Here is a 26799-nt window from a genome sequence, read left to right as displayed (position 1 = left end):
GAAATCAGCTCTAAAGAGGCTGTGACCCAAACAAACCTAGTCAAGGGAGGAAAAGGGAAGAGCAGGGAGTGAGATTATTTCTTCAGGCGGGTGAAAGCTCCAGCAGAGAGCCCAGAGAGGGGAGCAGAGCAAGGGGTGGTGATGGGGAGTGCTGATCCTTCCCTGCAGCACAGGCTGTGTGCGTGTGAGGGCAAACCCTCCCTGCTGCCCCCAAGGCTGGCTCTGAGCTGCCAGAGGGGGTTGAGCTCATGGCTCAGCCTCTGCCAGCATCCCCCTGTCTGTTGGGAGCTAAAAGGAGCCACCTCCAAGGTGACCTTTGGGAAGAAGCCACAAAGGACCAGGGAGCTGCCAGCAAGGGCAGTTGTGGGGTCAGTGCACCCCTGGCCACCTTACACCACAGCCTGTGCCAGGAGCAGCACAGAAAAATCGTCCTGGAAGTGTCCAAGGCCAGACTGGATGGGACTGGAGCAGCTGGGACAGTGGAAGGTGTCCCTGCCCATGGAACCCATGGCATGAGATGGGCTTTGAGGTCCCTTCCAAGCCAAGCTGCTCCATGGTTCCATGACACACAAACAGCACTGCAGAGAGGAACCCACAGCGTGACCCTGGGCAATGTCCCTGCACTCTGCCCCTTCCCTCCACACCCCCACCCCAGCAGAGCCCCCAGGATGAGGTGACACCCTTGGGAATGGGGACAGACACAGCAAGGGACCAGAGGGACGGCAGCTTTGGAGGCTCCAGCTGTATTGACAGCAGAGCTAGTTTTAAAAAAAATCATTTCCAGGCTACATTTGAGGGGAAAAGAGTTTCCAGCAAAGTCAAAAATTGAAAGCACTTCACACACAGTGAGACCAAACACTGTTTGCAGGCCAATTAACCCATGGAAAAGAATTCTTGCTGCAGTGGCCCCGCTTCGCTTGGGAAACAGAGCAGCAAAGTCTTTGCACTTTTTGGAATATCTTCCTCCTCTCCCCTCTAATTGGACCCACAGTGACTCGGTGAGTTCCAGGAGGTTGCCCGGCTCTTGCAGCTGACCCCGGAGCCAGCAGGGGCAGGTGGGGCCGGGAGTTCAGCTCCTCTGCCCTCTGGGCAGCCCAGCAGCCCTCAGTAAAAGCCTTTCACACGTTTGTTGTCAGGGTCAAACGGGGATTTGGTGTGGGCTCGGGCTGGGAAGGTCACTCCCATCCGCTCCAGCTCGTAGCTGCCACTCTTCACAAAATCCAGGGAAACCTGCGAGGCAGAGCCATGGAAAAAACCTTATAGGGTGGCAGCATCCCAGCTCCACCCCTGGGCAAGCTCCCACCCGCCCCACACATCTGATCTCTGCAGAAAACCCGGCTCTGCCACCCCGAGAGGATGTGTGGAAAGGGGGATGAGAACTGTTAAAAGCATCCTGATTTAAAAAAAAAAAATTAAAATCAGGGTTTGAAAATTTTAGGTTTCTTTTTTTTCCCTGTGGAGGTATATGATGGAAAGAAAAAAGGGGAAAGGAAAGGGGAAAAAAAGTAGAGGGGAAGGGAAAAAGGGAGAAGAGAGAGGAAAAAGGAGAGGGAAAAGGAGAGGGAAAAGGAGAGGGAGAAAAGGAGAGGGAGAGGAGAAGGAAAAGGAAAAGGAAAAGAAAAGGAAAAGGAAAAGGAAAAGGAAAAGGAAAAGGAAAAGGAAAAGGAAAAGGAAAAGGAAAAGGAAAAGGAAAAGGAAAAGGAAAAGGAAAAGGAAAAGGAAAAGGAGGAACATTCATCACTGGGAGAAAAGGGCGCTCCCAGGGGCACCTGGCCCACAAAGCCACTTGCCTTGGACTCTTGCAGGGATGCAGGATGAAAAGCCAAGGCAAGCAAGAGCAGGAATCACAGCCCACACACAGCTCTTGGCTGGCACAGAAAAGGTCCCTGGAGATGTCACCCCAACCTCTGACCCCACAGCACACTGCTGAATGAGGGCACCTGACTGATTACCCAGGAGCCTCCCAGGGTTAATTAAAACCTTGCCCTGCTCCCATTGGCCATTGCTCCCTACAACATAAGTGAATTTGCTACTGCAATGAAATATTTGGTTGCAATTAACCCCCGAAGCAGCACTTTAGCCATGCATGGACCTCACACGGTGACAGTGACACCAACTTTGGCACCAGCCCCTCGCCCTCCAGCCTGCCGAGGGCACAGCGGCTGTCCCATGTCCCAGCCCTGGGTGTGTGGCAGTGCAGGGAGGAGGCACAGCCACCGCGGGGCTCTGCACTCACCGGGCCCCCTGCAGGGTCTCGGATGTAGCCGTAGGCGATGGTTTTGTCGATGGCAAACCCAAAATCTGCCCGGCGGATGTGGCCGACCACCTGCCCGTCCCTCCAGACCGCCTCCAGGCCGAACATGGGCACCTTCCTGCGAGGCAAGGGCAGAGCTGCCACAGCACAGCCCCTCCACGGGGCACAGGGCTCTGGCTCTGCCCCAGGGCAGCCAACGTGCCAGGGCTCCCACTGCCCACGGGCTCAGTCACCTCTCCATGCTGAGCCCAGAGTGCCTCCACCCCAATCTGCAAAACTCTGGGTGAAACAAGATCAACCTCCTGCAGCAAAACCTCTGCCCAATCTGCAAAATCTCCAGGTGAAACAAGATCAACCCTCACGCACCTCCTGCAGCTCCCACTGAACAACCCAGAGTCCCTCCAGCCCAATCTGCAAAACCTCCAGCTGTGTACTCACTGCTCCGTGGTGAAGCACACCAGGCGGCGGAAGATGCCCTTGGCTTTCTGCGCCTCCACAGCCTCCCTGCCCAGGAAGGGGATGCTGGACTTGAGCTTGCAGGTGAAGGCCAGCCCTGCTTCCAGCGGGGTGTCATCGGGGCGCAGGTCTGCGTGCCAGTGCCTGTACCCTGCAGGGAGCCAGCACGGGTCACCCGGCGAGCCTGGCACAGCAGCCCTGTGTCGCTATGATACTTTCTGAAAAATCCCTTTGCTAGGATTTTTCTCTTGAGAAGCTGAGAAGCTTCAGAAGTAAGGAAAAACAATGATTATCTGTGGAATGCAACAGGTGCATCTTTGATTGGTCCGTGTTGATTGTTTCTTATTAATGGTCAATCACAGTCCAGCTGGCTCAGACTCTGAGAGTCACGAGCTTTTGTTATCATTCTATTCTTTTCTTTGCTAGCTTTCACGTGAAATCTTTCTTCTATTCTTTTAGCATAGTTTTAATATATTATCTTCATAATATGATATGATATGATATAATAGTTAATATAATATAGTATTATATTATATTATATTATGTTATGTTTGTTATGTTATGTTATGTTATGTTATGTTATGTTAATGTTATGTTATGTTATGTTATGTTATGTTATATTATATTATGAAATAATAAATCAGCCTTCTGAAACATGGAGTCAAGATTCTCATCTCTTCCCTCATCCTTTGAACACCACCACATCCCCGCCCCCTGAACACCCCCTGCCCTTTGTCCATGTGGATAAAACACCCTGGACAGGAGCCCACAGGGGAATTCTCAGCGTTCTGAGACCCTGCCCCACCTCCAGCCCCACTGACCCACCCCAAAGCTGAGGAAAGGCTCCCTGCCCTGCTCCCCCCACTGGAGGAGAAGCAGAGATTGCTGCTGAGAGGAGAACAAGGACCTTTCTCGATGCTGAGGCTGTCGATGGCTCTGTAGCCGAGCGTTGGCGATGCCGTGCCGGGCTCCTGCCTGCATCACTGCCCGATAAACCTTCACACAGTCAGCCCTGGGCACGTGCAGCTCCCAGCCCATCTCCCCCACGAACGACAGCCTCATGGCACGGACCTGCAAAGGCAACAGGGAAAACATCCCCGGGGTGCAGCTGGGCTGGGCAGCCTGGCAGAGGCTCCCGTGTCAGGGGAAAAGCCAGCCTTGCCTGGGTGTTGGGGAAGATGGAACAGGAAAGCCTTATAAATGTGATTGACTGGAAAAAGGTTTTGAGAATATGGAAACTATAAGTGAGATTGAAATGAAAGCAAGCTTTGAGATGCTTCAGTTACTGAACAACTGGAAAACAATGGTGTGGCTGGCTGAAGGTAATCCCCTTTTGATGGAACAACACTCTCTGCTTGCAGACAGGCCCAAGGGTCAGAGCAGACCCTACAGCTTGGCAGAAGGGGCCCAAAGAGGAGTTTTTAGGGTTTAAAATGTAACACAGGATGGTAATGTAATGATTCTTATAGGCTGTATGGAAATGCTATAGGATTTGTATCTTGTACTAGATTGGTTAGTGAGAATTAGAATATTCAACACAGAAGATTTATTGTATTGTAACGGGAACCTCGCTCTCTTACCCTCTCATCCTCTCTGCCCCTCTCTTCTCTCAGCCCTGCTCCAGCTGTGGCTGGCAGCTCCCAGCAGGGCCCTGTGCCCAGGCCCTTTGCAATAAACACCAAGTTTCATGACCTGGCTGCAGAGATCTCTGGCCTCCATCTGTCCCGACTGTCCTACACCTGGGAACTGTGGTGGAAGGCAGTTCTGGGCTCGCCTTTCTTGCACAAAGACAGGCTCATGTAGCCCCACATTTCTCTTCACAGAGAAAAGCGAGGCACAATTCTTCCCAAGAATATTTCTGGGATTCACATTCTCTGAACCTTAGAGAAAGAAAGCACAATTCTTATCTCTTGCTGTGCCTGTGTTTGTGCCAAAGTAGAATGCAACATGGAGATTGTTTACCCAAAGTAATAATGTTTTGTTTCCTTGGCCTGTCAGGGCCAAGAATATCAGGACTGTTGGGTGACAGTCACAAAATTCATTGCAGTTGTGTGCAGGGTTGAGTGCTTGGTAGATTCAGCTTTAGAATCATTCCTCCTTATCATTCCTCCTCCGTCGGGGCCCTCTCACCATTGCTGTTGATTCAGAGTGAATTTCTCATCTCTGGACATCCTAAGCCTGGCACCTCAAACCCAGCTACCATCAGTGCCAGTAGGCAGAGGTGGCTGCTGCAGCATCCTCTGCCTCCAGACTGCACTGGGCTGAGATGTGATGCTCCAGCTCCAGCCAAGCTTTTGTCTCCCTCTGCTGATCCACTGAGACAGGGCAGCTGTCCCCAGCAGGACTGTCCTGCTTTTGGGGCACTGCATCACTGCTGTCCCTCCCACAGGGATGTTCCTTCCTGGGCAGTGCTGCCACAGCAGAGACATCCCAAGGCTCCTGGCATGGCCCAGTGCCACCAGGGAATGCTCAAGGTTGTGTCCCAAAGCTGAGCTGTCACATGAGCTCCACACCAAATGCCAGAAGCCCCAAGGAGGGATGAGCAGATCAGCACAGGGGACTCGGTGCTTCTCCAGAGAAGCCTCATTCGCAGGGCTGGAGCCTGGCTGCAGCCCCAGGGAACAGCCTGGCCTGCCTGTGTTCCACCAGCTTCTCACCCAGGCACCCTCCTGCTGTCCCTCTGGAACATTCTCCATTCCCCAAGCCTTCCAGGCCAGCTGGGACTGGCCCAGCTCAGGCACCTTCCCTGCAGACAGCCCTGGAGCCTGAGCTGCCTTTCCCTCTGATTCATCCCATTGCGTTTCTCCACCTCCTCCCCCACAAAACCCCTCTGGTTCATCCCTCTGGGTACATCCACTGCAGACACAGAGGTGCCTTTGGGAGAGAGATTAACCCCACAGTTCCTCTCTGGGCTGTGATCTGTGCTGGTAACAAAGCTGTCCCCAGCTCAGGACACATTCCAGGCTGGCTCTGGTGGCCTTGGGCTGGCCTGGCCACGCTGGCTCTGGCTGGGGCTGGGGCAGAAGCTGCATTTTGCCATTTGCTGAGCTCTTGCCCCAAGCAGAGCTGGTGCCAGCTGTGCTCTGTAATCCCAAATGCAAACAGACACCAGCAGCTGCTGCCCAAAGCAGGCAGAAGTGCCCAAGGGCTGCCTGGGCTCTGTGCTGCCAGCATGGCCAGGGGGCACAGCTGGGAGCCCAAACCCACTCCTGCTTCCCCCAGCACCAAAATCACATCCTCAAGCTGAATTTACAATTTTTAAATTGTAAGAGGCCTTAACCTCTGCAATAGGAGTGGGGAGGAGGAAGGAACACAGGATGGGGAATTTATTTTGAGGTGCCAGGACCAGCCCTGCCCTGGTCCCTGGCACAGCCCTGCAGCCAGGCACAAAGGCTGGCACTCCCTTCCCCCGGAGCACGGGCACAAGGGGCTCAGAGAAGCTTTTTTTCCTCTTCACAAAGGTGTCATCTAATTAGGGAACAGCCTGAGAAGAGGCTGCTGCCAGCCAGCTTCCATCTTCACTGCGGCAGGAGATGCTCCGGGGATTGACAGGCAACTTCCCGGCTCGTTAACCCCGAATGGGACTGCAGCTCAAGTGCTCTTTACAATCAAGAGCAACTTACTCCTGGGAGAAAGTTCCTCTCAAAGCACCAGCGCTCCAGGGGAATGAGCATCCCAGCAAGAGCAGTGCCCACAGAAAACAGGAAACCCTGGAAAATGGGGGTGATCAGCCTGTGGTCAGCTCAGCACAGGGAGGGACTGGGATGTGTGTGAGCCCCAGGCAGGATTCACATCCCACCACGGAGGGTGGGAATGGTTAGGGCTGCGCTCAGCAGCTCTGCTGGATTCCCATAGGAACAGGTCTTCCAGCTGGAGCTGTGGAATAGCATCCATTCCTGGGCTTTTGTGCAGCAATTCAAAAGAATTCTAGGTACCGTAGAAAATGAAAACCTGAATTTTTCTCTGTCTCCAGCCGTGAGATTCAAAGGGGGACCTTTCTCTGCTGTTCCATACAATGAGAGACTCTATATATAAACTCACAAACCAATCCATAATTTCCAGAGTCATTAACTCTGCTGGAGCTCTCCTTTGACTCCAGCTGATTTTGTTCAACTACTGAGTTAATGCAGGAAAATCTCGGTGATAACTTTTTTAAGATGCTGGGTTCAGTTTAATCCCCCTGGAAGGTGATAATATCAGCAAAGGCTTCAGCCTGCTGCCCTGAGAAATCCTCCCACTATAATTCCAGCGTGGGATGGGGTCCCTGGTGTTCATTGTCCAGTGGGACAAAGGAGACCTCCTGAAAGGCAGCAGTCCCCTGCCAGCTCACACCCCTGAGACAGGAGAGCTTTTCTCTCTGTCCATCAGGGAATTTACACTCCAAAGAATCCACAAAACTTCTGCCAGCTCAATCTTCCTTGAAGGACTGGATTATTTATAACAAACTTGAAGTGAAATGCAAATAAACTCATCACACTCCTGGAGACAGGAACATTTCCACACCTTTCTTAGGGCAAAAGCAGATTATTACAAGATGATATCAGCCTGCTACAGGCTGACAGGGGAGGGTGTGGGGAGGAATAATGGAGACTAAAATCCAGCACTTTGGACAACCTGCACCAGTGGATTGGCTCTGAATTCCCCCAGGCCTTCCAAGGGACACTGAACTCGCTGTGGGTGGAGTTGCTGGGCACCCAAAGCCCAGGGTGCATTGATGGCAATGCTTTGGAGATTCATCTGACTTGGGCAAGATCTGTGCCTTGGTTAAACCACCTTAAGGCCTGGCCAGGCTGTTGCTCACAAATCAAGAGGCTCTAATTTGATTTAGCAGCAATCTCTTCAGCAGGCAGCTGCAGGAGAATTAAAGCCGTTTTAATTCTGAATGAAAAGTGGCCGCACGTGGCTTAACCCAATTTCCTTAACATCCAGCCTGCTGCAGCTCCTGGCTCTCCTGCTGCCTTTTATGAGATTTACTGCTTCACCTTCACCTCCTTCATGCCCCACCAGGCTCCAGCCTGAGAGCAGAGAGAGTTCTGGGCATGGTCCCTGCTCCCAGCCAGCTCATCCAGCAGGAGAGGGATGCTCTGGGACCATGGCCTGCCCAGGCTTCCATGGAAAGGAGCAGGTACAAATCCCACCCTCTCCTCAAAATGTTTTTGCAACCATAGGAATATTCCACACGGGATAAACATCACTGAGAAACCAGAGTTTCTCCAAGAAACCTTGCTAAAGCTCTTCCCTGATACCCAAAGTTGCCAGCAGCAGGTTTTCCTAGGACATTTCTCCTTTGAGAAAAATGACACTTCATGGTCACCAGCTCTTCTATTTGGGGTGTTCAAGCTCAATCAACAGCTTCAGGGCCTGTGTGAGCCCTGAAGGCTGGGCAGAAGCAGGATGATGTGTGCTGTACAGGAAGCTTAGGGCTGTCAGGCTTCTCCTGTGATCAAACAGCAGCTCCCAGGCTGCCCAGTCCCTGCTGCCAGTACCTGACAGGCTTTGCATTAAATTGTCTCCATTTTTTTATGAGGAGGGGGAAATGGAAAGTGTCTGGAGTGTCAGGTAGATCTCATCACTAAAGCTGGCCCTAATCCATGGAGGCATCTCTCATTCCTCTGGCATCACTGCAAAGCCATGAGTCACCCTGTCCCTTCCCCAGGCTCAGCGCTGTGACACCCCTGGGAGAGCAGGATGGCACCTGCCAGGCACTCAGGGAGGGAAACACCCTTTTCTCACTCTGGGTTTTGGTCTTTTCCTACAAAAACCACAACAAAACCTCTCTGCAATAAAGTGGAGGCAGACACATTCCTAACAGAGGGAGATGGAACAATTTGCCCAGAGCAGCTGTGGCTGCCCCTGGATCCTTGGAAATGTTCCAAGCCAGGCTGGATGGGGCTTGGAGCACCCTGTGACTGTGGAAGGTGTCCCTGCCATGGCAGGGGGTGGAACAAGATGATCTTTTGTATTGTATACTATTCCAAAATACAAAACAATAACTAAAGAAACCGCTTAGTGCAATCCAACAATCTTTCAGGTCCCTTCCAAGCCAAACCAGTCTGGGGTTCTGTGCTTGGTTCGTGGGTGCACAGAGCCCAGAGCTCCCTGGGCAGCTCAAGGAGTGTCCCCTTCCTACCTGGCATCCTGCAGCTGTGGTGATTTTGTGGGTGGAGAAGGGGAAGGCCTCGTTGCTGAGGTCGGTGTCGAGCACTTCCTGCAGGACAGCACGGCTGTGGGGAAACAGCAAAGGGGAGCAGGGAGGGTTATCCCCAGATCTTGCTCCCTCATCTTGCTGGGAAGACAGACTTGAGCTGAGGTGGCTGATGTGCAGTGCTGTGGGAGCCTCAGAAGAAATTTCAGTTCCGTGGGAAGTGGAGGGATAGCCCAGCCACATCAGCACTCGCTGTCATGGGGCTCACACCTACCCCTGCCCAACGTGGGGACCTGCATCTGAGGCAAACCTCCCTCCATCCCTGCATCCCTCCTTCCACCCTGCATCCTTCCCTCCATCCCTCCATCCCTGCATCCCTCTCTTCATCCCTGCACCCCTCTATCCCTCCTTCCACCCTTTCATCCCTCCCTCCATCCCTGCATCCCTCCTTCCACCCTGCATCCTTCCCTTCACCCCTGCATCCCTCCCTCTATCCCTCCATCCCTGCATCCCTCCCTCCATCTCTCTGCCCCTCCATCCCTCCCTCCACCCTCCCAGGTCAGGTTGCAGGGAGGAGCCCACCCCTCTCACCTCAGCGGGCCCTGGATGCTCATCATGCCCAGCTCCTCGGAGCAGTCGAGGAGCTGGCACTGGAATTTCATGTCCTGCAGCACGGTGGTGATGTGGGACCAGTTGTGCTGAGCCACAGCCCCGCCGATTGCCAGGTAGTACCCATCCCCTGGAACACAGCCCCGGGCACTGTCAGGGCTGGTTCTGCTCTGCACAGCCTCAAGTGCAGCCCTGAGCACCTCCAGCTTGCACAGCCCCAGCTGGGGACTGCCAATAAAAGGGTTAAAGAGTTGGGGGATTAGGGAAGGCTTTTTGGGGGCTCTGCTTTTTGTGGGGCTCAGCACAGTGAAAACCAAATGGCCATCAGCAGTGATTGATGAGCATCACAGGAAAAAACTCCCTGAGAACAGCAGCAAAAGCATCTGCACTTTTATCCAGGCACAGAACAGACCCTCAGGTGTGGAGGGAGCTGTGGGTACAGGTGGGAGCAGGGAATGCCCCACTGACCAGCCCATAACCACTACAGTACAATTCCCACTGTATGCAAGGAAGAATTTCATCTCCTCAGTAATCCTGGGTGGAAAAATCCCCAGGGATGGTGTTTGAGAGCTGATTAATATGTAATCAATCTTCCCTCTGTCTTTCCTGCCACTACGAAATTGCTCTCTGGTATTCTGTCATCATGATAATAAGTGCAGCCACCTACTGTAATTGGAAAAATAGACTTTGCTGTGATTAAACACCTCCAGTGCCCGACAAAGCTGCAGCTCTGCCAGCCACTTCCCACCCTGCTTCCCCTGACAGTGTCCCAGACAGGAGGGAGGAAGGATCCTCCCACAAGGGATGGAAAAATCACAGACACCCCACACTGCTGGGACACAGTGAGATTGCCCTGTGGCACGCCTGAAGGTGACACAGCATGGCGACATTGCCATGGCACACCTGAAGGTGGTGAAATTGCCCCATGGCACATCTGAAGGTGACACAGCATGGCGACATTGCCCCATGGCACACCTGAAGGTGGTGAAATTGCCCCATGGCACATCTGAAGGTGACACAGCATGGTGACATTGCCCCATGGCACAGGGCACACCTGAAGATGACACAGCATGGGGACAGAGCTCTGTGGCCACCGTGCCTGGCCAGACCGAGCTCAGCATCCTCCTCCTCCGCAGCTGCCTAATGCCATTCCTGCCCCCAGGGCTGCTCTGCTGCCTTCCAGTCCCCCTTAATTGCAGCTGATAAGGGCTGGGACAGAGGTCAGAGCTGCCAGGCAGGGCTGGACAAACCCAATAACAGCGATGAGCAGTGCAGGGCCCCGGGGACAGGGGACATAATCGGGTTACAGGCACCGGGGGATGGAGGTGGAAAAAGCCAGGTGGCTGCCATTAGGAAAATGCAATCAGCCCAGTGCCTGCAGCCGCTCCAGCGTGCCAGGGAGGGAGGAGGTGCTGGGACAAACCTGGCCGGGACTGGAAAAGTCTCTGTGTGCATTGAAAAGGCAGCAGGAAAACCTGGGAATTCAGGGAGGGTGAACACAGCCAGAGCTGCTCCATGCAGCTGGTCAGGGTTTTACCTTCAAAAGCGGGGGCCAGGGGGGAGCCCGGGGTCCCGGGGCTGATCCTGCTGACGGTCAGGTCGCTCTCCACGCCGCCCTGGCGGTTCAGCATGCAGGTGTACACGGTGGAGCCTGCGGGGCACAGGGGCACCATCCTCAGCCCATCAGCCAGCCCGGCACAGGCAGCTGGGCAGCAGGAAAAGCGTGTCACTGGCATTAAATCACCCATGCTGGCTTTGCCCTGACCGACCATTGGTGTCCCAGCACAGGCAGGGGGAAGGAATGATGGTTTTTCCCTCTTCAGTATGAGGAGCTGAAGTTGCATCCTTGGAAATGCCCAAAGCTGCTTCCCAGCCTCAGAAAAGGGGACAACAAACCACAGCTGGCTTGTCTGAGGGTTGTGCTTGATTTACTCCAGCACCCATCATGCCTCCAGATGTGAGCCACAGCTGGAGCCAGAGGGAAACCCCCCTCCTTCGTCCCTGAGCTCACAGCATGGAGCTGCTGCAGCATCCAGCCAGCCAAAGGGGTCTCTGAGGTGAAACCACCACAGTTGCCACCTTTGGTCAAGCAGCCAGGGCCAGATGAACCCAGGCACGTCCCATCGGGCTATATTGGTATTTGATTCCAATAATTGGCGCCCAACGTGAGGCATGAACCCACGACCCTGAAATTAAGAGTCTCAAGCCCCTGTGTGAACAAGGCAGAGCCCAGGCTGTGGTCCTGTGGTCTCCCAGAGGACACGGGGAGCAGCCTCTTCCCAAACCCTCTGCAAAGGCAGCACTGAGAGGAAAAGCCAGTCTGGGTTTTTCTGGGTTGTTTTGGGGTGAGATTTCCCCAGCAAAAGGAGGAGCTGAGGCCGTACCTGGGGCTTTGCTCACATCAGCACTGAACAGCCAGTCTGCTGCTTTCGTAGCTTCGGGTCCAACCAGGTAGAATTTCCCAAAATAAGACATGTCAAAGAGAGCCAGGGCGTTCCTGCACGTTAAACATTCCTTCTTGATCTGCAATTAAAGCAAACACGGCAGAGCTGGGGCTGAGCCACGCTCTCAGCCCACAAAGGGAAACACAAATTATACCATTTACATAACGGGCAACAATACCAGGACACTCTCCTGATGCCTTTAAAGACTTCAAAATGCCCCTGAAAGAATCAGGAATTTGCTGGAGCCAACCTGACAGGCCATCCTGAGTGCCTGATCCCATTCCTCACCTCGCTAACTCAGTGACAGTTATCATCAATAACACCTAAATTTTATCAAATCTGATTTTTTCCCCCAAGCTGCTCTCAACACTTCAGGAAAGCAACAGCATAATTCCCATGGCCTCTCCCCTGAGGTTTCTGAGCACGGGCTACACATTTCTCTTCATATTTTTGGGACATTTTTCGCTGTTTTGGTGCTTCCCCTCCCTCCGAGCATCCCCCAAAGCAGAGATGGGGCACAAATTCTGCTGCCTCCAAGTCCCCCAGCTGGCTGGGAGTTTGGCAGGGCAGGAGGGGCTGGCAGCCCCACTCACGATGTCATGGTGAGGGGGGAAGTCGAAGGTGTACTCGTCCCCCAGCAGGCGGTTGTAGGTGTAGTCCCTGTGGCGCTCGTGGCCGTAGGCACCGTAGTAATCATAGTCCAGGACCTGGGGGACAGGGAGGAGGAGGAGATGAGGCTGAAGCCAAAGGACTCCTTGTGATATTCACCCCACTTCTGGAGACATGGCTGTGGTGGTGGGTGCCCACCCTGGCATCCCTGATCACCACAGGGATGGGTTCCCACCACAATATCCCTGCCCATGGTGATGGATCCTCATCCCAACATCCCAGCCCATGGGGATGGGTCCTACCAGAGCATTCCTGCCCATGGGGATGGATCCCCATCCCAACATCCCTGTCCATGGGGATGGGTCCTACCAGAGCATTCCTGTCCTGGTGATGGATCCCCATCCCAACATCCCTGCCCTCAGTGATGGATCCAGACTCCAACATCCCTGCCCTCAGTGATGGATCCCCATCCCAACATCCCAGCCCATGGGGATGGGTCCTACCAGAGCATCCCTGCCCATGAGGATGAGTCCACAGCATCCCTTCCCTCAGTGATGGATCTCCATCCCAACATCCCTTCCTTTAGTGATGGGTGCCCCCCATAGCATCCCTGTCCTGGTGAGAGGTCTCCACCCCAAAATCCCTGCCCACAGTGATGGATCCCCACCCATTGTGATGGGTCCTACCCCAGCTGGTCTCTCCAGGGTGAGGATCCCCCCAAACCCCAGGTGTTCTTACTGGAGCTGCTCCCCCAGGGCTGAACCAGCCAGGTCTCTCCCAGCCGTGCCTCTCCTGGAAAACACAGCCCTGCCGCAGCAGCTCCTGCACAGAGGAAATGAGAACAAACAGCTTTTTTTAAAAAAATTCCTTTCACAACTCTTTGAGCAGCACTCAGGCTCCCCTCCTCGGGTACAGATGTGGGCTCAAGACCAGATTTGTGACCCCTTGGTTTGGCTATCAACAGCCAAAATCAGCCAAAATGTCTTTTAAAACAGTGTAAAACCTAAAAATTGCCTGATTTTTGTCCCCCTCAGGCAGAATATTTTCCTCAAGGGTGGTCAAGAGGCAGAGAGAGCCACAGCCCAGCTGTGCACCCTGCCAAAACCTGCCCTGGGGGCCCAAATTGCTGACCAAGAGATGCTACATGCAGAGAGCAAGATTCTCCACCATGTTTACAGAGTAATTATATAACAACATTTAATATTTATACAGCAACCTTCTCATTCCTCCTCTGAGCTTTCAGGAAAGCCTCTCTGCACGCAATTAATTAGGGATCCATTAAGACATTCTTGTTTGGAGCCCCAGTTCGGAAAAGAATAGATTTTGTTGAACATCTCAGAAATCATTCAGTGCCTATTTATAAAACACAGCACATGTTCTGGAGCTGCATGGATAAATAGCAGCCTGTCAGTCAAGTGGGCATCACTTATTAGACGTGCTATTAAAAAATAAATTGCATCCTCAGTGACAGAAAACAACTGAGCTGTCAACCAAACACCAGGGGCTGGTGGGCAGGGGTGTCTGTTTTACTGCTCCAGCCTCTGCCCTCCAGTTGGAAGAGAAATGGTGCGATGTCAATCAGAGGGAAGCAGGAATGGGCTTGGGAAATGTGGCTTTGCCAGGGCTGGGGCTGGGGCTGGCAGTGGGATGAGGCTCTGGTGCTGAGCCAAGCTGAGTGTCTCGAGAGATCCGGGGGGTTCTGAGCTGCTGGTGCAGCAAAATGCTGGGAATTGGGTTTTTGTCTCAAGTGCTGCATCTTGAGGGTGTTCACCTGTGGATATTTGTGTGAGGAAGGGGCTGGAGCAGGAGAGAGCCCTGGCTGGGAGCAAAACCTCTTAGGGGGTGCTGGCAAAACCACCTCCAGGGAGGCACATCCCTCTTCCCTTGTGCCCCAGCCTCACTCCACAGTGAGAGATGTTGTTTTGGGGAGAAATTGCTGCTAAATTGTGAGCAGCACACGGTGAGCAGGGGCGGGAGATTCCTGTGAGCATTCAGCACCCTCAGCCCTCTCAGCTGCCCTGGGATGGACTCAGCCTTGGAGCTCTCCACTCCGCTTTTCCATTGCTCAGTGATCATCACCAGCTTCTTAATCCACATCTGCTGAGTTAAATATGGGAATCCTCAGGCTATCTGTCATTAAACTGCCCATTTAACGGGCACAGTGAGCTTTGGGGTCTGGCAAGGATCTCCCCAGGATGGACGGATGGCATCACAGAGACTTTGGGGAACGACCCAGCTGCAGCCACTCCTTGTGAGCTCCTTTTTGCTGCTGCGAGGGCCAGCCCAGGCCCTGTCCTCACCTCGTGCAGGGGGTCCTTCCTCACGTTGCGTCCTGCCAGGGGCTCATCGTGGGGGAACACCACGGAATAGTTCTTGGCGTAGGACTCGTGGCTGCGCTCGCGCATCCAGCGGTTGTTGTCGGTCAGGGAGTGGTGGAACCTCCTGCAAGGCAAGGACATGGCAACATCTGCACGAGCCCACCAGCTCACAGCCTTCTGGACCAGACCCAGGTGTGGATGAAGCTGCTGGTGTAAAGTTGTTATTCCTGCTCCAGTTTTGTGGGTAGGAGCAGAGGAGCCAAGCAGGGCTTGGTGCTGGACATGCTGCGGTGCTGACCATTGGAGCTGCCCCACCCCAGAGCAACTGGGAGCAGAAGACAGCCCTGCTGAGGAGGGGAAATAGGAAAAAAATGAAATTTGAGGTTAATTCTGCCCCACTTGAACATGGGAGCAGCCTCAGGGCACACCTGGGTTTAAACACAGCCCTGATGAGGGAATGAACCCTAAACATTCCTTATATTTTTCACCCAATTCTCCCCAGGCTGAAATATAAATAAACCCCAAAATATCCTCAATTCGTTTGAAGTATTTCCATCTTTCCAACAGAAAATCTCCTTGAAGGAATGTGCCAGCTCAGCCCACAGCCAGGTTGTTAATCCCAGAGACCTGTAACTCACAGGGAGCAGCCTTGGGCACAAGTAACACCTTTCCCAGGGCTGCAGAGAGGGAGCCAGGCTGGGCATGAAGGACAAAATGCCATTTCTAGGCACTTTTAAAATTATATTTTCAGCTTCCCTCCTTGCTGACTGGGGGCAGAGGAGAGGCAGGGCATGGGGCTGAGCCCTGCAGGGAATACAAGTGATGCTCCCCAAGAGCTGTGAGAGCAGCTGCTGGCAGAAGGCGGCACATGGCACGTCACCAGCACCCCTGGTTGCCCCATCAGCCCCAGCCCCTTCACCAACGAGCGGAATTTTTGACAGCAGCATGCGGGCAACAGCTGCCAGATGAAATATTTACAAGCAAATGTTCTGAGAGGATAAATATTGAAATGTGTGGAAAAGGGAGTTACTTAAAGAGGAGCTTGGTAATTGTCACCAAAAGGAAGGAATTGGACTGACAGCTTGAAGACAGGGCACGTGGGACATGTTTGGGTGGAAAGCCCCTGGCTGCTCTGAGCAGGGCTGGGGTCCCTTGGGGTCAGGGGAGCTGTGCTGGTGCCAACCCAGTCCCCAGCCTGGGATTTCTCCATCTCTCCATCCCCATCCCTGGTGGAAGGGAGCAGCTGGAGGCATCTCCCCCATCTCTGCGGGCCCCTCACTCCCACAGCCCAAGCCAATGTGGCATTTACCAGCTTGGCCACTAAAGCAAGGTGAGATTTTCAAAGCTTTGTCCCTCACAAGGTGGTTGCTGTCGCTACAGCCCTGCAAGAAAGGCCCAAACCCAATCCAAGACAATCAAGCGAGTCAAAAGCAATTACTGAGCCAACATCTGCACGGTCACATCTCCCAGCCCTGGTGCTGCTGCAGAGGGGGGCCGAGCTAATCTTTGTGCTGTTGAAATCATCCCCCTGATTATTAACTTAGAGGATTAGGCACGGCTCTAATTGAACAACAAAACCCAAACATAATTACCCCGTCCTTCCCCACCACCACCATCTCCTTGTGCCTGATGGAAGCTGTTTGTGTGGGAGTGGAATGAAGCAAACGAGATAAACCCCACGTGTGCATTCATTAAAGCCACTGCCTGTAATTAATTCCAGCTCCTTGGAGGGACACACACGCTGCCTGGACAGCCATTCCTGATGCCAGCCCTGCCTTGGGAGCACCCCCGAGGAGCAGCAGGGATGAGGGATGCCTGTGCGGGCAGCGGGGTCACTTGCCTGATGTCGTAGCCGTACATGTCCTTCTCCGGCCGGCCGTGGATGATCCAGTGAGCCAATTCCCTGCCACAGCCACCTCCCAGCATCATCCCTGCGGAACAGGGCAGGGTGCAGACAGGGCCAGGAGGCCAAGCAGGGCTGGGGAATGCCAGGATCCCCCTGGCATCCCGTGCCAGCAGGGTTTGACCCCTTCAGGTCTCTCTTACCGGCGCTGTTGAAGCCGCAGCCGAGGAAGAACCCTCGGACTTCAGGAGCTTCTCCCATGAGTGGTTTGTGGTCAGCTGTGAATGACTCTGGAAAGCAGACAGGGGATGTGCCAGCGAGGCCAGGACAGGGGGGATCACACACTCTGGGGACACATCACACACTTCACAGACAGCTTTCCTCCCGTGCTGAACTCGTCCTGCTCCCAGAGAGCTCCGTGGGGCCAGAACGGCACCAACACCCAGCACTGCCCAGCACAGGGCTTTGGAGTTGGACTGAGAATTTGGGAAGCAAAATGAATTCCCCAAGAGAAGGTGAACAAGGCACCGTGAGGGCTCTTTTTTCCTTCCCAACCCCCCAGCCAAGGGGGTTGCACTGATCTGTTTGTTGCCATTTTAACATCTGGGCCCTGTTTCCTTATGGCGTGTTCCACCTCTGTCAATTCCTGCTGGGAAATTCCATAACTTTGAGCCACTTGGTTCAGCTGAGAGAGGCCTGGGGATGTCTCTCCCGTGCTCATAGTGTCTCCTGCTGCCAGTGCTATTCCACTGGGCCATCAGCCATGGAAATCCCTCTATAAATCCTCACCAGGGAGGACAGCAAGCCCCTGACAGAGGTGTGCAATCCTCCTCCCTGTTTGATGGTGCTCCATCCATCCACCCATGTAAAAGGAGAGAGGGAAAGCTGAGCTCAGTGTGGTTTTTCCCCACTTAGCCATGCCCAGTTTGTGTCCCCTGATCCCACTGCTCCAGAGAAGGCAGGAGCAGAGCCAGAATATTTCCACTGTCACCAGAGCAGCTCCTCACGTGCCACTATCCCTGTGCAGATATTCCAGGCTACAAACTCAGGGAGTTAATGGAGCCAAAGCACCTCCCCTGCCAGCACAGCTGACTTTGCCCTGGGATGGGTGGTGAGGGCTGCAGGGACCTTGGCACAGTGACCACAGCAGAGGGGACAAAGCCTTTGCCATTTGATCAGCCCAGCATGACTCAGCTGCCACAGGCTGCTGGCTTCAATCAAGAGGGAGAAAAGCAGGAGAGCTGAGCCTTGGAAAATGACATTATTGTATGACAAAGAGGAGACATTCATCTGCCAGCAGCCAGTTCTGCTCTGCTCCCAGTGCAATCAAACCACTGGACCCAGGGCCAAGGTCTCCACCTTGTACAAGTCATGTTTGATCTGGTGCAGGGCACGAGACATGCCCTACTTTCCCCTCACACAACCCAAAGAGTTTCCCTTTAAGTTCCTCAGCAAAAAGGGCTTTTATTATAGTTCATTCCTTAGTGTATAGTGGATTTTAAGGCCAAACCAAGTGTGCAAGGCTCGGGCTCAATGTCTGGCACCACCTCCAGCTGCCACTGCAGGGATGGCTTTAACTCCACACCAGGGACATAAATCTGGGTAAATCTAACCTCACTAGACCAGGAGCAAGTAGTAAAAATAATTACAGAAAATAACACTTGGTAAAATAACGGCCACTGCTTAAAAACATCTGCCTCTTAATTTTCCAGTCCAGCAGCCACAACATCAGCTGGAGATCCATTTGCTACCAGACTAAACCAAGGCAGGCAGTTCCCCAGGGAAATGGCTTTAAACTGAAAGAGGGACAACTGAGATGATAAGAAATTAATAAGATTATAAGCTGGAATTAGATAATCTTTGAAGATCCCTTCCAAGCCAAACCATTCTGTGATTATCTGGATGTGTGATTCTATTTCTCCACCCAGGCGAGGCCTGGAATGCCACCCCTTGGAAGATGCCACCACTGCAGCCAGATCAGCAGCAATTTCTCTGCATTCAGAGAGTTTTTCTTCTCCCAAGGTTATAAAGCTTCCCTTTTCCTCCAGCAAAATCTTCAGAGAAACACAGCCACCACAATGCCACCACAGTGGTCACCACAGCCACCATGGTGTCACCACAATGCCACCACAGCCACCATGGTGTCACCACAGTGGTCACCACAGCCACGTTACCTGGCCCACAGACAGTGGATTTAATTCCTGTTTTCTCCAAAACTGGCACTCTGTTGACAGCACCTTCAATGTGTTGCATGAAAACATCCCAGTCCAGGTCAAAGAGGCCAAAAGCAAATTTTTCAGATACCTAAAGAGGAGAAACACGAATCAGGGCACAGAACACAGGATGGCTGACTGTGTGAGACCACCTCATCTCTGGCAGGCTCAGAGAAGATAAATCGAGGCTGCATTGAATCTCTGGGATTTTGGGGTTTTCTTGAACAACCCAGACAAATCTGTAGTCTGAATTAAGGATAGAGGGATGAGCACCATCAAGCAGGGAGCAGGATTGCACACTTCTGCCTCTCCTGTTGCCTCTGCACTGCATATCTGTGCCACAGACAGCCCCAAAGGGGAGATGCTCCCCCTGCTCTCCCCACCAGCCACCAGAGGTTGGTGCCTGCAGAATTTGGGGGCTGTGCCTGCGCCCACTCCTCCAAGGTGGCTTCCCTGGAAACCTGCCTGGTTCCCCCAGCAAACCTCCAGGCTGCACTCACCTCCTCCCAGAAGATGGGGTTTGACTCATATCCACCCACGGAGAGGGCATCGCCTTGGAGACGCAGATAGACCGAGGCGTCGTGATCACGAACGTTTGGCATGTTCTGAAACATGGGCAGGGGGAGTGCAGGGGTCAGAGGAGGCCAAGAGCCATGGGGACACCCCTGTGGCTGCCCCAGCAAGGTCCAGGGAACAAGGGGGCACCTGCAGCAGTGATCTGTCAAGGATGGGACACGATGACTCTGTGGGCGCTCCCTCAGCACTGAAATTTGGGCACCCCAAGAGGGAAGCACCCAGCTAACCTGGGCAAACCATGGGCAGAGCAGCTCACACAGAGCCCTGAGCAGCACCCAGGGGTGCCCTGGGGACGGGGAGCAGCCCCTAGGGTTGATCCTAGCTCAGCAATCATCACTCCTCTGCCACCCGCCTCTGCAGGAGGATGCAGCAGCTGGCGGCGCAGGCAGCGGTGCACGAAGAATGAGGGATTTGTTCTTGTGAATAATGGATGGGGAAACATTTAGATAACACTGAGGAATCGGTGTAGGGCCTACTGCAACCCGTGTTGACAAGTGGAATTAAGTGGATTGAGCAGGAGGCACCGAGGTCTGCGAGCTGCAGCCTCTCCTCTGGAGCCTTTCTTGCTGCCTGGGGCACGGTGGAGTCACTGGGACTGAAATGTAATCATGGACCACAGCACTTTTTACAACCAGGCACCTCGTGCTGAAAGGGCAGGCACAGACTGCGTCAGCAGGATGGAAACTAATTAATGTGTCACCCTCAGTGCACTGGGGCCTGAGAGGATGAAGGCTCCTTCAACTCCCAAGCAAATCTCTGCAGCCAGATGGCAGGAACAGATTTATAGGAGCAGTCTAGAAATGCTTGGAGAGCTACACCTCTGCCTGCCAGGTCTGGGGCTGGCTCAGAAAGGAGTGGGATCTTTATAAGTGCTGCTATCAGACACCAAACACAGAGATCTTGAGGGGGAAAAAATATATCCTGCCAGTTGTAACCTCGTTAAATATTAAATCTGACTCTGTTCAAGGTGATCTGACAGGCCTGCTGAGGGTGTGCACTCCCCTGAGAGCAGAGCCTGACCTGGCAGCAATCAGGAGCTCCCAGAGGTCTGGGGGTCCCTGGAAGGGGCAGGGGTGTTCCTGCCTCTCCAGCAGCCGGGCAGCACTGACCTGGATGCCCTCGATGCGCTCGGTCACCACGTAGGCGTGGTGCATGGCCACCAGCGGCACGTGCACGCCTGCCAGCCGGCCCAGGGCCCGTGCCCACACTCCTGCAGAGACAACAACGCCGTGCTGAGCTCCTCTGCATCCCCCAGACAGCCGCAGGGCACAGCCACGGGCTGGTGCAGATTTTCCTCCTCACGGGAGCAAAGCCACCCCTGAGTTGTGGCCGCTGCCCCTGTCCCACCCCTTGCCCTGCGCCCCGTCCCCTGTACCTGCACAGTTCACCACGCAGGGAGTCTGGATGGTGCCGTGGGCTGTCTCCACTGCATGCACCCTCTTCACCCCAAAATCATCAGTTCTCACCTGGATGCCCGTGACCGGGCAGTTCTCGATGATCTGGTGGCACAGGAAGAGGGGCAGAGTCACAGCAGGGAGGACAACCCGCCTCACCTGACATGCAGCCCCCAAATCTGCGAAAAGGGAACCTAAGCAGCATCCTGAGCGCCTTGTGTTCCTCCTAAAGGTCTTTTTTCCACCCTCTGTTTTCCCTGGATCTCGTGGCTCCTGCCAGTTTTGTCACTGTCACCCAACAAAGAGGACAACACCCCTCTTGGGAAAGCCCCAAATCTGCAGGAGCAGCTCTGCCCCAGTGGGAAAGGAGAAGGTGAGGAAGGCACCTTAGTATAAATTACTAAGTAATTTTTTACTAAAGTTTTACTGTACTAAAACTAGTATAAATTACTAATTATACTAATTAGTAATAATTTGGGAAAGCCCCAAATCTGCAGGAGCAGCTCTGCCCCAGTGGGAAAGCAGAAGGTGAGGAAGGCACCTCACCTTCTGCTTAGTGTAAATTACGAAGTAATTTTTTTACTATACTAAAATTTTACTGTACTAAAATTAGTATAAATTACTAATTAAGAACTACCGTAGCGCCCCTGGCAGTCGCTGCTCTGGCCAGGGTTGAGCAGGTGCCAGCAGGGTCCATGGTGCCATCCTTGGGGACATACAGGGTGCCATACAGGTCATCAACGTTCATCAGAGGGTACAGGTCCTTGGTCTGTGCCGGGGTCAGCACGTGGGACTCCACACCATACACCTTCCCCAGCTGCCAGGGGAGAGGAAAACCAGGAGCTCAGGTAGGGAACAAAAGATTTGGTCACCACTTGCTGCTGAAGGAGTGACAGATTGATTATTATTCTATTTATACTTTCGTGGCTTGCAGATCTTCATGTAAGGTTGGTCATTTGCTCCATGGGTCATAATCAAAACCATAAACGTTTTGGGGTCTGTGCCAGGGTCTCTGAGCCCCCTGGCAGGGGTTTGGGCAATCCAGAACAGCCAGAGGGATGTCCTGAATTCCGACATTGGAGGAGAATCCAGGACAAGTTTATCTCCCAAACCCTAAATCCAGCATGGGGTGATGCTCAGATTTCAGGGAATATAACCCTGTTTTTGAATTCAAGCTGCCTGTGCAGCTGGAAAAATGATGCTGCACGACGGGGAAAACAATGGGTAATGAATGGGGAAAACTGTTTAAACAATCAAAAATCCGAGGTTGGATTTAATTTTGCCAACTTTGGAGGAGTTTGACAGATTTTGGTTGTCTTATTCAAATCAGAACACTGCCTTGGAAAGGACCTGTCCAGGTGGGAAGGTAGTGAGGGATGGGACATTCTTTGAATTCAAGCTGCTTGTGCAGCTGGAAAAATGCTGCTGCACAACGGGGAAAACGATGCTACCACTATTTAAACAATCAAAAATCCGAGGGTGGATTTAATTTTGCCAACTTTGGAGGAGTTTGACAGATTTTGGTTGTCTTATTCAAGTCAGAAGCCTGCCTTAGAAAGGACCTGCTGTCCAGGTAGGAATGAGGGATGGGACATTCTTTGAATTCAAGCTGCTTGTGCAGCTGGAAAAATGCTGCTGCACAACGGGGAAAATGATGCTACCACTATTTAAACAATCAAAAATCCGAGGGTGGATTTAATTTTGCCAACTTTGGAGGAGTTTGACAGATTTTGGCTGCCTTATTCGAGTCAGGAGGCTGCCCTGGAAAGGACCTGTCCAGGTGGGAAGGATGGAACATTCAGGGACCACAAAATCCCCTCCCCTCCTGCATCCCGGGGCTCCTCCCTACCGACATGAGCCTTTTGTACTCATCCAGGCGCTGCTTGTTGGAGGCGATGAAGAGCCCCCCGTTCTCCACCCAGCCCGTGTGCAGCCCGGTCTCGGCCGGCAGGTCCCGGCTGACCACGTCCCTGGTGTGTGCCAGCAGCTCCACTTCCACATCGCTGGGACGCAGCTGCCACAGGAGCCCTGCGGGGGACACAGGGTGACACCGAGGCTCTGTCACCTCCCCGCCACCCGGAGAGGGTCCCCGTGCGTCCTGTGCCACCCTGCGGGGCTCGTGCTCCATCTCGTGGATTTGTGGGAATGCTACAAAACCATCGGGTTGTGTTCTCTTTGGGTACTAAATGGATGGGGGGAAAGGGTTATGGAGTACATGGACCCCAAAGTTTGGGAAAATATAAAAAAAAATTAAAAAGCTTATATATCTCTGCCTCCCTGACATAGAAAAGCGGCTTTAAAAAGGGGATTTGTGGGAATGCTACAAACCATTGGGTTTTGTCATTTTCGGTGTTAAATGAATGGGGGAAAAGGGGTTATGGAGTGGTTGGGCCACAAAAGTGTGGGAAAAAAAATTAAAAAAGCTTATATAGCTCTGCCTCCCTGCCATAGAAAAGTGGCTTTAAAAAGGGGGTGGAAAGTGTGGAAAGAAAGTGTTTCTTTTTGCTGCAGCCACATAAATCTTGGTGGGGGGAAGCAAATATGTTATGTTATGTTATGTTATGTTACGTTACGTTATGTTATGTTATGTTATGTTATGTTATGTTATGTTATGTTATGTTATGTTATGTTATGTTATGTTACGTTATGTTATGCTATATTATATTATATTATATCTCTATTTATTAGTGTATAATTATATTTTATATTATTAAATTATTATATTCTATATATTATACCATTATATTAATATTATATATTATTATTCTGCATTATCATATTATTATATTAGCTACAATTTATATTTCATTTATATTATTATACATGTATGAGATATTTACTTATTAAATATTTATATATTTAGATTTTTATTTCTCTACAATATATAATATTTATATTTATAGATATTTATAATAGTATTTATATTTCTATTTATAATTGTATTTCTATTTATAATTCTATTTATAATTGTATTTATTATTTATATTTATATTTATATTTATATTTATATTTATATTTATATTTATATTTATATTTATATTTATATTTATATTTAAAAATATTATGGCAGAAAGAAAACCAGAAATCCACAGCATTTCCATCCCAAACTCTCACAGAGCCCATCCCGAACCCTGAGCATCCCCGGGCAGCGCCGTGCCCGCCACTCACCCGCCGTGTGCCAGGTGGTGCCCGAGGTCAGGCGGTCCCTCTCGAGCAGCAGCACCCCGCGGAGCCCCATTTTGGCCAGGTGATAGGCGGTCTGGCAGCCCAGGCTGCCCCCTCCCACCACCACCACCTGCGCCGAGCCCGGCGGGGCCCGGCTGGGCCGGCCGCTCCCGGTGCCCTCCTCCTGCAGCGTCTTCTGGTACGGGACGCTCTTCTTGGCCGTGGGGCCCGAGCTGCTGCTGAAGGGCCGGGGGCTCCTCCAGCGGGGGAGGCGCCAGGCACGGCTCAGGGAGGACATCTCCACCTGCACATCCCAAAAGCGCCTCGCTGCATCCCTGGCTGCGCCTCTGCTGCGCTCCCTGCCCGTCTCTGGGTGCTGTGCAGGGGCTGAGCGAGCCCTGGGCACATCCTGGGATCCCTTTCCAGCAGGGAAATCCCAATTGTACCTGTGTGCAGCTGCCAAACACCCTCCCCCTTAAAAAGGGGCTTGGGAATTCCTGGGCTGCCCCTCACCGCCCATCTCTGGGTGCTGTGCGCAGGCCGAGGGAGCACATCCTGGGATCCCTTTCCAACAGGATATGAGATCCCAGTTGCACGTGTGTGCAGCTGCCAAACACCCTCTCTTAAAAAAGGGGCTTGGGAATTCCCAGGGCACAGCACCCTGTGCTCGCTCATGCCTCAAAAAACACTTTTTCCCCCACAGGAATTCAGGAGCTGTTTGGGCACAGAGAAGGTGCCAGGTTTCCTTCTGCCCATCTCTGGGTGCTGTGCAGGGGCTGAGCGAGCCCTGGGCACATCCTGGGATCCCTTTCCAGCAGGGAAATCCCAGTTGTACCTGTGTGCAGCTGCCAGACACCCTTCCTTAAAAAAGGGGCTTGGGAATTCCCAGTGCACGGCACCCTGTGCCCACTCATGCCGCAAAAACTCCTTTTTTTCCCCTCCACTCGAATTCAGGAGCTGTTTGGCCACAAAGAAGGTGCCAGGTTTGCCCTGGATCAGAGGGTGGGGCACTGGCTGCTGGGGGACACACGGGGACAGGTCCTGCTTGTCCAGCTACCCCTGTTTGAGTCCTGGCTGACGATTTGCTCCTGGAACAAGATTTGGGGTGCAGTGGGGCCAACACAGACCCCCCTACACAAACCACAGGCCATGAGCAGGGTGTGCCCTGGGGATCACCCCTCTGACACCCCCTGCTTGCTGCCACGTGGCCACCAGAGCCCCCAGTGTCCCCCCAGTGTCCCCCCAAGCTTCAGGCTCCCCCTTGGTGACAGCACCAGGCACCACTCACCAGCAAGGCTCACTCCGGGCTGCCTTTCCCTGCTAGGATGTGGTGGGGCCCCTGCCTTCCTCTGATGCTCTCCTCCTCCTCCTCCTCCTCCTCCTCCTCTTCCGTCCCCTTGGCCCCTGCTGCAAAAAATATTAACCAGCACTTGGAGGCGAGCAGAGCCAGCCTGAGCCAAGAGAAAAGAGGCACTTACCTCCTTGTCCCCCTCCTTGTCCCCCTCCTTGTCCCCTTCCTCGTGGCTCTGCTGCTTCCCAGGCAAGACAAAAAGTCTGGCAGAGCAGAGAAATTCAAAAACAGGCAGGAAAATTCTGCTTTTTTTTCCCCCCCGGCTGGGTGCCCAGCAGAGAACAAACAGCCCAGCTGGGGCCAGAGGGACTCGCAGCCTCCCGGGCTGGCTGGAGCTGTCAGCTGGATGCCAGAGAGCAAACACGGCGAGGAAAGGCACCATCTGACCCCCCTGCTGCAGTTCCCAGTGGCTCCAGTCAAAGAACAGAGATAAAATTAATTTACACCCCTCCTAAGCCAGACCCAAGAGCTCAACGTGAAGGTGGCAACACCGAAAAAATTTAAATTGGAGTTGGGTAGAAAAAGAAGGGTTTGATTTTGATCTGTAAACCGGAAGGTTTGTTGTTCCTTCAGCTCAGGGCTCAGCCCTGGAATTAGGGCCTGTTTGGGCAGGACACAGAAGTTCTGCTGAAGGGCCTCGTGCTGGTATCTCAGAGAAGCAGAAGTCGGGGTGGGGTCAGGGTCTGGCTGCTGGTTGGGAGGGATTGGGGTCCCAGCAGCATCATGGTCCCCCAGGCAGCACCTCCCACCCCTGTAGAGCTCTGAGCAGCCATGGGATGGGTTTCTGGGAGGAGTTTTAAGCATCCAGATCGAGTGGAAATGCCTCTTTTCTGCTCCTCAGTGCCCAATCCCTCTGCTCTTGCCTGCTGGACACCCTGTGGTACCCAAACTGCCCCAGTTTGGGAAGGGTTTGAGCAGGAGCCGAGGGGTTCCCTTATTCCAGCTTTATCCCCTGTCTCCAGCAGCATTTCCCCTCCTTTTCCCAGAGACAAAACCAGCTTCTCAGTTCTACAGAGAGAGCCCCAGAAGTTCCTGCAGGCTTCTGCGCGGACTAAATTGCTCAGAACAACCACAGAGCTGCAAACAAGTCTAAACTCCTGTTTGCAGTGGGGTGTTTCTGTTTGGCAGGCCAGAACCATTTCATCAGCCTGTCCCAATTACCAATATGACCTTTGGGTTAGAGCACACCTAGAACAATACAAGCCCAAGCCTGAGCCCTTCACCAAGCTCAGGATGGGCAGTGGGGACAGTGGCAGCTCCCACAGCCCCTGTGAGCCCTGATGGGACTCCAGAGCAGGAATGAGGGGGTTAATTTTTGGGGTGATCAGTGCAGTGTACAGGGAGCCCGCACAGTTCAACCTCCCCCTGCAATTTTTAGGTTAATTCTAAAATAAAGCAGCGCAGCGGCTCAGGCGCCAGCTG

At 53.0% G+C, this 26799-nt stretch overlaps 1 protein-coding gene across 1 annotated transcript; it reads right to left on the bottom strand.

The window, feature by feature from the left end:
- Window positions 1-671: 671 nt before the first annotated feature.
- On the bottom strand, window positions 672-25410 carry SARDH (sarcosine dehydrogenase). The gene is given in 22 exon segments (XM_030961582.1): window positions 672-1230; window positions 2237-2372; window positions 2693-2861; window positions 3618-3654; window positions 3656-3781; window positions 8841-8934; window positions 9447-9594; window positions 11002-11115; window positions 11849-11987; window positions 12502-12615; window positions 13256-13339; window positions 14818-14959; window positions 16676-16766; window positions 16882-16968; window positions 18853-18982; window positions 19392-19496; window positions 20577-20677; window positions 20843-20966; window positions 21499-21678; window positions 22711-22889; window positions 24030-24330; window positions 25315-25410. Coding segments are annotated over 21 exon segments (2721 nt in total). The 5' UTR covers window positions 24325-24330; window positions 25315-25410; the 3' UTR covers window positions 672-1104.
- Window positions 25411-26799: the final 1389 nt, after the last annotated feature.

Source organism: Camarhynchus parvulus, chromosome 17 (assembly GCF_901933205.1).
Source record: "Camarhynchus parvulus chromosome 17, STF_HiC, whole genome shotgun sequence".
Lineage (NCBI taxonomy): Eukaryota > Metazoa > Chordata > Aves > Passeriformes > Thraupidae > Camarhynchus > Camarhynchus parvulus.
This window is presented reverse-complemented; position numbering and strand designations above follow the sequence as displayed.